At 33.5% G+C, this 11,398-nt stretch overlaps 1 protein-coding gene across 1 annotated transcript; it reads right to left on the minus strand.

The window, feature by feature from the left end:
* Positions 1-5,626: 5,626 nt before the first annotated feature.
* On the minus strand, positions 5,627-10,632 carry LOC126762192 (heterogeneous nuclear ribonucleoprotein A3). The gene is made up of 3 exons (XM_050478752.1): positions 10,207-10,632; positions 9,975-10,083; positions 5,627-6,327 (listed from the first exon to the last, which is right to left on the minus strand). Exons 1-3 carry the CDS (start codon positions 10,237-10,239, stop codon positions 5,783-5,785), a joined length of 687 nt encoding a protein of 228 aa, XP_050334709.1. The 5' UTR covers positions 10,240-10,632; the 3' UTR covers positions 5,627-5,782.
* Positions 10,633-11,398: the final 766 nt, after the last annotated feature.

Below are 11,398 nucleotides of genomic sequence, written 5' to 3' on the forward strand. Positions count from 1 at the left end.
TTACCACAATTAATTTACGTTTCTTTATAGAAATATGTATTTTATTACGATATTCGATAGCTTTTGTTTTTAGAATTCGATAGTTTTTGTTGTTAAAAATAATGTGTTGTATTATTATTTATAATTTTTTTCTTTGACATTTAACTTTGACCAATCACATGAATTTTGACCAATTACTGGAAGAGTCAACCAATTTTAGTATTTCATCCGAAAAAAGCCGATTTGAGTGCGCCTGTAAGTGAGAGAGTGAGTTTTTCAAGCCAATTAGCATAAAAGTTGATTTGGATAATTTAATTCAAAAGTAAAAAACGAAATAAATACACAATCAATCACAATTATCAATATTAGTAAATATAATTAATCTAATAATGACAACAACAACAAATAATAACATCATAGAAAGAATGGATTTTTTTCATTTCGACTTAAGTGCACCTGGATGTGAGAATTTGCTCAAGGTAATTTTTCAAAAAACGTTAATCTTAAATATTACTAAAGAAAATTGTAAAAAAATAATAGTTTCATACAAAAAATAACTTTGAACATAAGAACAAATAAAAACTTGCACCTAACATATAATACCCTTCCCAAATAAAACAGTTTCCATGCAAAGACTTGATTTTGATCGACCAGTTTGTATGACAGCTATATGTTATAGTTGTCCGATACCGCCGTCATTGAGAAATATGTAGCTTCTTGGGGAAAAAAGTACGTGTGCAAAATTTCGGATCAGTATCTGAGGCACTAGGTCACGTATATGCAGACAGACAGACGGTCCTAACTAAATCGACTCAGCTCATCATGACATATCTATATATGTACATTATATCTACCGAATACGAAATTTCCTTGGAAATACCCCAAAAAAACCCTTAATATTAACATTAAGACGGTAGCCGATTTAAAAAGCCGAATATCTCGAGAGGTATTGATAATAGCGGTTTTGACTCGGATTTTTTTTTTGTAGCAAATAAAATTTCCTACAAGTTTGTCATGCACATTTTTTCCATAGCTCTTGTCATTTACGAGATATATACAAAAAAATGCGAATTTCGTGGAAAAGTGAGATTTAGAGTACCGTACTACCTCGCCGGTGTGAGTTACGTCTTTGTTGCACTGGGCACTTTTGTAGAGTGAGAAATTCTGAGAAATATGCGTCTAAAGTCAAAGCGATACCATAAAATACCTCTAAGCTGTAGGAATTTTAAGATAAAAATTTACGATTGTAGTGTATTTTCTATGGAAAATTTGTACATGCCTTGGTCCAGTTCTTAATGTTAATATTAAGGACTAAAATTTTCAGGGAATTTTTTTTATGGTATTTCCAAGGAAATTTCGTGACGAGATTGAAAAAAATTAATAGTTAAAAAAAAATACCCTAATATATACATATATTAGTAGGGTTAGTAGGGGACGTTTCCTTCTGTGTATTACAATCTTCATAACAAACTTATTATACTAATAATAAAGTTCATAAATATTTATGTCTTGTTCTATTAATTATAATAGAATAATAATATTATTTTGATAGAGCTGATTAATTTTATAAAATTCAATAGTTTAAAAAATACATACATGTATGTACATACATACATATATATTACACATATTATTAAATCGGGCAGTGTTTCTAAATAATAACAAATATAATTATTTAAGCCCAAATACATAAATATGAATACAACTGAACTGTGTACGTTTAAGCACAAGTATTTATTATATAAAAGCGTTTAAGCAGAAAATTTTGCACATAAATTCATCCAAGTGCTTTTTATTAAACCATTTTAAGTGCTATATATGTGAAAATACACTGTGGCAGCACTTGTTTAACGTTAAGAGTACTTGAGAAGCATACCTTCAGGCATACGAATAATGATGTGTAATGATTAAATAATTGATTATTGTTGAAGCATACACTTAGGCATGCTCATGCAAGTGCGAATCAGTAGAGAAACTTGTACGCTAAGTATACAAAGACTAAAGCTAAATCTCATCTATCAAAATTGGTAAACAAAACCAAAGCAATTAAATATTAACTACTTTTTTTTTAAATAAACAAACATACATAAGAAATTTGCTCGTATATATACTGGTTGAAAATTCAAAATTGTTTATCACAGGTAGATTGAACTCAACTTGAGAAGACTGCAAAGAATTTAAAGATCAAGGAAACGATAGAGCATACCTTATGGTCTTCTCCTGCAATAGCAAGGCAACGTGTTAAGCGTTTCGAGATCCACGCTATGAGACACTGGAAGAGATGTAGTGTGTAAGGCCACAGAATCTGTTGAAATATACATTAAGCTTTGGCAGCCTGAAAGATGATTACTTTCCCTAGACCACGTAACAGCACTCCATCAAATATTGCTAAAGATCAAAACTGCTCTATGCGTGACTCATTAGCCAAGCTAACCTAAGCTATAAGCAAAAGTTTCACAAATCGTATTCAAAATGTGTTTTTCCCACAAAACCACATAGCCTAACCCAAATATTATTTAAATATTTTTTCTAAACAAAAAAATCGAAAACGCCCTTAATCTGTTGTATTGATCATTACGGGCGCGACACACACCTGTTGTGACACATATCCAGCGCCATTATAAACATACTGCCATATAGATAATTTATTGTAATTATTTAACAACTTTAATCTATGCCTGACATTGAAATCTATAATTCTCAGCATAAAGCAAAGCACCCCAGAATAGAGAAAAGTGATTCATTTCAATTTTTATTACAACTTCGTGATTTAGCAGTAATTATAGAAAATTAGCGAAATGCGTCTATTCAATTTGTCACAAGCTGCACCTATGAGCCCCCACTGTGACATGAACCCTTTATTATACCGATTTACTAAACACCTGACTAATACTTTGCATAATATGTCGTTTCCGTTTCGTTGACTGTGATAAGTCGCATTATAAGAACTTAGTACGTTAATATAATAAATTCAAATTAAATTATCAACTGCATACACATACGAGCACAGATGTGAATATGGGATTATATTATTCTCTAGTTTTTTTTTATGATTTTAAGTTGCTCAATTATTCTGGTGACATATGTTGAGTTAAATGCATAATCGCCTGTCATATCACTAAAGCTTCAAAATATGAGAAAATGAAATTAAAAGCTAATAGTTCATATTACTTGAAAAAGAGAATTGGCACAGCACAGCATAAAATTACAGTGTGCTTGATTTTTTGGTTTGTCAGAAAATATTTTTGAAATGCGTATAAAGTAAGTATATCAATACTATATAGTCGATCAAGCGACATTGCTTCGCTCTAGAGCTCCTGAAAAGTTCCAAGAAGATCCGATGTTTTCGAACCAAATTTTGTTTAGCGATGAAGCCCATTTCCGACTCAATGCATATGTATGTAAATAAGCACAATTACTGCATTTGAGACAAACAGTAACCTGAAGAGCTGCCATTTCATTCAGAAAAAAGCAACGTTTTGCTGTGGCTTGTGAGCCGGTGGAATCATCAGTCCATATTTCTTCAAAAATTATGCCGGTAAGAACGTAGCCCTTAATGGCGATTGAAGCTCGTAACCTCGGCGACATATGGTTTCAACTTGACGGAGCCACTTCGCAAACGTCGCATCAATCAACGGATTTATTGAAAGAACACTTCGGTGAGCAAATAATTTTTCACGGTCGATCGGCCACCAAAATCGTGTGATATCACACCGTTAGACTTTTTCCTGTGGGGATATGCTCAGTCTTAAGTCCATGCGGACAATTCCGCTTCGATTCAGACCTTGAAGCAAAATATCACGCGTGTCATTCGCCAGTTACCAGTCAAATGCTCGAATGAGTCATCGAAAATTGGACTCAATTGGTGGACCAGCTGAGACGTAGTCGCGGTCTACATTTAAAAGAGAAAGTAAATGCCGAAGAACATTTCTTTCGAATAATAATAAACATTCCCCATTAAATTTGAAGTTTATATGTTTTTTCTTTAAAAAAGGATGGAACCTCGAAATACATCATCCTTTACATACATATGTACAAGCAGTAATGAAGTTATCGATTGTTAGCGATAAGAAACTGCTCCGTAGGAACTAAATTTAAGGTCCACAAATTTAGAACGTGAAACTTTACAGTAAATGGTGATCGAAACTGCGAGAAATAGGTATCCGATTGTGTTTTAAATATTTTTTGTTCTTATCATCGAAAAATATGTATTGAATATCTTAAAACAGTTTAGAAAAATATCACAAAAAATATATATTAAATATCCGAAAACAATTCAGAAAAATACCGAAATTATAAAGTATATAAAATATGTAGAATATCCCAGTTAAAATAGAAAAAATCTCGAAATTATTACAAAATGTTGGGAAATTATTCTTCTATATCAGGTAATGGAACTTATATATTTCTATTTCATTTTTTTAATGGTACAATTTTTGTCGATTTTGTAAAACCATAGAAAACATATATTTTATTAAAAAATTTTAAACAGCTGGCAACCTTCCCCAAAAAATTTTAATTGGAACTCTAATTAAGATTATTTACTTCAGTATTGGTATTACATTTTCTTCTTAAATTTTATGAATTTTTTTTGAAAAGTGGCAACCATTTAAAAAAAATTACTTTTGATATGCATATTCTGATATTTCATTCATTTCGTCAGTCGTTTTTTTGTTTTAATTAATATTTTTAAATAAATAAATCAGCTGGCAACATTCCCCATTAAAGTTTAAATTGCTACTCTAATCAAGTTTATTTACTTTAATAACGGTAATTCATTTTCTTTCCAAATTGTGTTATTTTTTTATAATTCGCAACAAACAAACAAAATCATATTTTACTAAAAAAAATTAAAAAATCTGGCAACCTTTCCCAAAAAAGTTTAATTTGTAACTCTTATTAAGTTTATTTACTTTAATCACGATATTTTATTTTATTTATAAATTTTTGATATATGTATTTTGAAAAAGTGGCAACATTTAAAAAATTATTTCCTTGATATCCATATTTCTTCATTTTGTCAGCCGTTTGTGTTTTTGTATTAATTAATAGTTTTGAAAAGTGAAAACAGCTGGCAACCTTCCCCATAAAAAGTTGCTACTCTATTTTTTTAATTTAATAACGGTAATTAATTTTCTTTATAAATTTTATAAATTTCTTTAAGTGGCAACAATTAAAAAAAATAATATTCTAATATTTGTTATCATTTCATCGACTTGTTTTTGTTTTTTTTTTTTATTAAAACTTTTGAAAAGCTGGTAACCCTTATAAAAAATATTACCGGCTGCATGCTTCTTTAAAATTCTTCTCTTTGGTACCTTTTTCATTAAAGTGTTTCTATATTATGGATATTTTGGGTAAACTTTTTGAAAAGGTGGCATCCTTCGAACTTTCTAATTGTTGTAATAGTTCAGTTTCGACGACAGTAAAGAAGAAGAAGAAGTTCAAGCAGAAACAATATTTGTCTAAGCTGCATAAAATACGATTACCTGAAGTATTTCTTGGTACATACAAACCTTCGTTGAGGAATAAAGAATATAGGATTAGTTACACATACGTAAATGCTTTTCTAATATAATTTTGGTTTAATATTGATACATATGTAAGTAAAAAAATACTTCCACAAACAATAAAATATATACACACATAGCATATTTACAAGCAAGAAGCAAGTTTATTATCGCATTTCGAGAGCATTACTAAGCCAACAACAGCAATAAAGCAAAACACATAGAAAACATTAAAAAACAAAACAGAGATTTACAAACTTCAAATCATGCCACACACATACACACGGTCCGTATCAATCGTAGCCACGATAAGTGCCGTAACCACCACGCCCACCATAAGGGCGATCGTTATAGCCGCCATCATAGCGTGGCAAGCCATAGCGATCGGTATTGGCGTAATAACCGTAACCACGATTGCGCTGACCAGTGTATTGTGGATTATAATAGCCATAGTACTCAGGCAGGCCGCCATTACCTCCATAGCCGCCGTAGCCGCCATTTCCGCCTAGAATATTGGTGCCCGTGCTGGGGTAGTAACCGGCCGTGCCAGTGGTGCTGCCATAATTATAGCCATAGCCGCCAGTGCTGGGATAATAGCCGCCACTTGAGGCGTAGTTGGGGTAATTGCTGCCGCTCCAGCCGCCGTTGCTTGGATAATAATTGCTCGGGTAGTAGTTGCTGGGGTATGTGCTGGTGGTGGGATAATAGTTGTTCCTGTAAGGATAATAGGTTGACGGCCTATTGGCGCTGGGGTAGTAGTTGTTGCCGTAACCATAGCCATATCCATTACCGTAACCGTAGCCGGGACTCTGACCAAATAAGCTGCCCAAGTTGAACACTAATTGGTAAACAACAACAAATAAACAAAAGTGAAATTAGATAATGAGCTTACTTATTTCCGTAATGTCTGTGTCAAATTAATTAGGTTTAAACTTAAATAACGGCAGTGAAAACAAATGTCTGTTAATTTGTCAAATTGGTCTTTTTCAGTTTTTTTTCTACATACTACAGTTATTTCTTTATACATATGTAGTATATAATACAAAATGTGCCACAAATTTTTCAGTATAATTTTATTTTTTTTCTAGAAGTTCTATAATTATAAAAGGACCAATCTTTTGGTTTTTAGTCAAAATTGGAACACATATTCAGATACTTTTTAAAGAGCAATTCTTCAATCATATCATATACAAAACTTTACATGGAGGAGCCTAAATAAATTTTATGAGTTAAAACGTCTTCTATAAATATAACTTTAAATGTTAAGCTTGCTTTATTATACCATTCAAGGTAAGCTTTTTTTATAAAGTTCAAAAAAATCAGAAGCCTTCCCAAACGAATTCAAGACTAGTGGCATTGTACCACTGGGCAAAAAATAGTAAGACTTTTTAATTTTCGTGTGAAAACCCATTCGTCGAAATATATTTATTTTACTTTTGGTTGGTATGACATCAAAATAATCATTAGTGTTTAGTATAAGCTTGTCTTTCTGAAGTACATAAAGTACATTCGAAAATTTTTACGATGAGTGAAATTATTCAACACAGTAGTTCCATTACATTTTGTGTGCGGAATCAAATTTGTGATGCCGAAGCATTCAGAATGTTAGAAAAGGCCTTCGGTGGTAATTATTTGTCGCAAGAAAGTGTTCTTGTTGGATACAAATTATTCAAAGGCGACGAACCATGTACAGGACGGCCTCAACATCAGCAGATGATCAACTCGTCAATAAAAATAGAGAAATTGGTACTTGAAAATCGACGATTAAGAATCAAAAATCATATTAGCTTCGTTGGAATATCGGAAGGATCGGTAAAAACCATTTTGAAAGATCATTTAAACCCAAGAAAAGAGAAAGCACGATCAGTTGCAAATCAATAAATTTTTTCGAAAAACAGTGTTGCGTTAACGTCTGTGAAACATTGCTTTCCGACTATGATCCGTCGATTCGTCTTACGACCCGGAAATAGACGATCAATCGGCTGAATATCGTGGCAAAGAAGAAACTCACGCACGTAAATATACAACTAAGGCCAATTTATTCCACCAGTATATACCTATAAAACAGTAGAATTCAGTTAACAAAGTAAAAAAAACGACAACTGTAAAACCTAAAAAATCTTCCCAAATATCGTACTATATCGTTTGGTGCACTTTTTAAACCTCACCCGCCTCTGAAAACTCTTTCAATTTAAAATTTCATGTGCTTAATAACATATGAGTCAGGTGATTCAAACTAACAGCTTCAAATTCAAATCATTATATACTGTATTCCGTATTCACAGTCTCAAAAAATATATCATAGTCTAGAATGGGTGGGCACTCGCTGTCTATCTTATAAATAAGATATCCGTATGAACCAATACAACAGTCTTTGAACAATTTCTGGTAATTTTTGATCAATCAATTCATAGTCGTATTCATCTTTATATAGCGAAACTGTCTTAAAATGAACCTGATTTTGCCTAAAAAATATACTATTTCATATTAAAAAAAGCTATTCGAACCATACGTAACTTATTTTGTTTTGCATTGTTGTCAAAGTCACAGGCATACGCTTCTAAAGACAAAATTCCATGGGATCTTTGTAGCAAGGCAATTAAGTTAAAGCTGCTAAATCTACATTTTAGTGGCGAACGACTTGACTTGACGACGAAACAGCTTTCAGATACTGCGAAATGGTACTCAACACGACTCTGTTACAGCACCTGATAATATGTGGTTGAGCAATACCAAAAGCTCGGTCAGGATCGGGAACGACCTCCCCGAGCCGTTTGATACCAAACGAAGTTTCAGACAAGGCGACTCCATTTCGTGGGACTTTTTCAATCTACTGCTGGAGAAAATAATTTGAGTTGTAGATCTGAATAAAGAAGATACAATCTTCTACAAGAGTGTACAACTGCTGGCGTATGCCGATGACATCGATATCACTGGCCATAACAACTGCGCAGTTAGTAATGCTGTTTTCAAGCTGGACAAAGAAGCGAAGCAAATGAGTCCAGTAGTGAACGATAAGACGAAATATCTCCTGACATCGCATTCGCGACTTGGCTCCCACGTCACTGCTGACAATCATAACTTCGAAGTCTTAGATAATTTCGTCTATCTTAGAATCAGTATCAACACCAACATTAATGTCAGCCTGGAAATCCAACGCAGAATAACTCTTGCCAACAGCTGCTACTTCGGACTAAGTATGCAATTGAGATGTTAAGTCCTCTCTTGACGAACAAAGATCAAATTCAACAAGTCACTCATTATCCCAGTCCTGCTATATGATGGGGAAGCATGGACGATGACAACATGTGTTGAGTCGGCGTTGCGAGTTTTCGAGAGAAAGGTTCTGCTGTAGATATCAGGGAAAGAAGGACCTGACTGCACTTGAAATCTCCAATTGGCGCCAAACAGTGAAAAGAAGAAGATGAGTAGTTTCTTGGGGAGAAAACGTGTTTGCAAAATATCAGATCGATAACTCAAAAGCTGAGAGACGAAAACAAACGGAAACTGCTTTCAATGTGCCATGTACAATATATTCAATGTATCATGAATTAGTGAGAGTGTGGGGAAAGAAGCTAAAGGAGAAGAATTGCTCTGTCAAGTTATAGGGCTGAATCAGATAGTTATTAAAACCGAGCAAAGAGTCAACAGCCATATACCATAGCTTTAGCTGCCATTTTCAACATGAAGTTCCAAAGATATATAAGCCCTGTTTTAGAACTTAAGTGCTGGGCTCTGCCTTCGCATAATTATAGGTATATTTACATACATTCTATCGTATATTATCAAGAATCCTCATCAAGCCAGTCGCAGTTCTATCAAAGCTTGTATTATATAAAAGTTCTATTAAGAAATAATGAGCTGAGTAAATCCACATTCTATTAACAAAAAATATCAGAACGCTTTGCTAAACATCCACTTATTTAACTGCCATTGACTTGTTAACTCCAAATCATCCGAATTACTTCAGTGTATTAAGAAATCTATTACCTCATTAGACCGTCAAAAACAATTTTGCCATTTACGAGGAGTTAGTCAAAGCCTATAAAAGAGACTGGCGCGCTGTTGTTAACTTGGCGTCCAGCAAAACACATCAACTTGACAATTATTTGCTTCATCCTTCCAAGAAATATTTGTACAACCCTTTTAGTAATAAACGAGTTTCTCCGAAATGTCAAATTCCCTTCATTTAGAAATAAATATTTTCCAAGTGTTTGCACATTTACCTCGTTATATCCAATATTGGTGTTTTATATACACTTTTATTTATACAAATAAATACTCAACTTTACAGCTTAACAACTGAATTGAAGATAAACAACTTAAAGAGCGATCCTTGCCCTCAAATATTTGCTAACTTCGTAAAATTGTACAAATACTCTAACAAATGAAATAATTTCACAATTGTGTCGGCAAATAATACTTACACAGTAATATTGGTGTACGTATAAACTTAAGTATATCCATTAGGACACTTCTACTTACATTTCGCCGAAGTGCCCGAAGTGGTTAGATCTTGTTGAACTGCAGCATTCGTGCTTTCGGCATTTGTGCTTTCCTCTGCCGAAATTCCCGCCAGGACACCAACGCACAGCTACAAAATGGTACAAAAACAACAACGAAAAACATTTGAGTACTGAATGACTACTTGGCGAAAATACTTAAAAACCCATCGATATACTAAGAATAATATTACAAGGAGGTAAAAAAAACTGACCAACGCAACTGCCAACTTAACGCTCGAACACATTTTCGCCAAACACTTAAGTATGTACTTTAAACTGCTGTTTGCCGCTTTTAGATGTTTTACAAACTTTTCCGCCAACCAAAAACAAACGCGCACACACACACCCGCACAAGCGTTACGTTCAACCAACCGTTGTTGAATGAATACACCAAAAACACTTTCGTTTTCAACAGTTGAATTGGAAGTACAGCAGCAAAAAGCACTTAGAACAACAACGTTCTTTACAACACGCGTTGAACAATGGAAATATTCTCAGGTCTCTGCTGTTAATACAGACAATTCAAGTTCACAGTTTACAACGTCTACTGACTATATACACGCGGGCGAGTCTCGATGAGCTAAGCGTACCGCGAGCTTTGAAGTTGAAGTGTTTTTGATTGTTTTTCCCAGCGTTCAGGTCAATTTATATTTTTTCATTTTCCACCTGAGCTACTCTGACTTAACTAAAAAACACTTATACACATACACAACTTGCGAGTAACTCTCAAATGACAACGTCGGCGGCCACCACCCTCAAAGGCACTACCTTTTCGGTAAAGAGTAACAGGTGCTTATACATGTATGTCCGTCCACAAGCAGTTCGAACTCATCCAACTGAGCGCCCAGTTATTTAACTAGTAAATAAGCGAGTCTCCAATTGCTGTTGAAATTAGCCAATTATTCAGTCAACAGACATACACTTTTGCTGAGTCAAAACTGCAATATTAGCTTGTCAAAACTTATGCTCTCTGTAAACAACACTTCCCTTTCAGCGCAAAACTTATTAAACACTTAAATATAAGCATACAAACATATAAATCTACTTAAAGAAAATAACAATTCTTAACATTTTAAGCCTTTAGCCAGCAAAGATAATGAAGAATTGGATTAGGTGTGTGATCAGAGTGCTTAATTTCGTTCTATGAAGTTTAGGATATGTACTAATCATTATTTGTCTCAGTCAGTGTTTGTAATTAATATTTCAAACCAGAAAAAAATTTAATTATAATACCCTTTGCGGGTGCATTTTTTATGGCTTAAAACACCAAAGATCTTGATTTTCATCAGTCAGTATAGCAGCTATAAGCTATAATTTCTACGAAGTTTGTACCGTTGTCTTAGGCGATAAATAATACCAAATTTCATGAAGATATCTTGTCAACTAAAAAAGTATACCATACAA

Source organism: Bactrocera neohumeralis, chromosome 6 (assembly GCF_024586455.1).
Source record: "Bactrocera neohumeralis isolate Rockhampton chromosome 6, APGP_CSIRO_Bneo_wtdbg2-racon-allhic-juicebox.fasta_v2, whole genome shotgun sequence".
Classification (NCBI taxonomy): Eukaryota; Metazoa; Arthropoda; class Insecta; order Diptera; family Tephritidae; genus Bactrocera; species Bactrocera neohumeralis.

Excerpts from the sequence above, each read along its gene's own strand:
- LOC126762192 (XM_050478752.1), bottom strand. The coding sequence starts at position 10,239 with ATGTGTTCGAGCGTTAAGTTGGCAGTTGCGTTG. Across the intron at positions 10,084-10,206 it reads TTAAGTTGGCAGTTGCGTTG|CTGTGCGTTGGTGTCCTGGC; the intron begins GTCAGTTTTTTT and ends ACCATTTTGTAG. Across the intron at positions 6,328-9,974 it reads TTCGGGCACTTCGGCGAAAT|TGTTCAACTTGGGCAGCTTA; the intron begins GTAAGTAGAAGT and ends TTTACCAATTAG.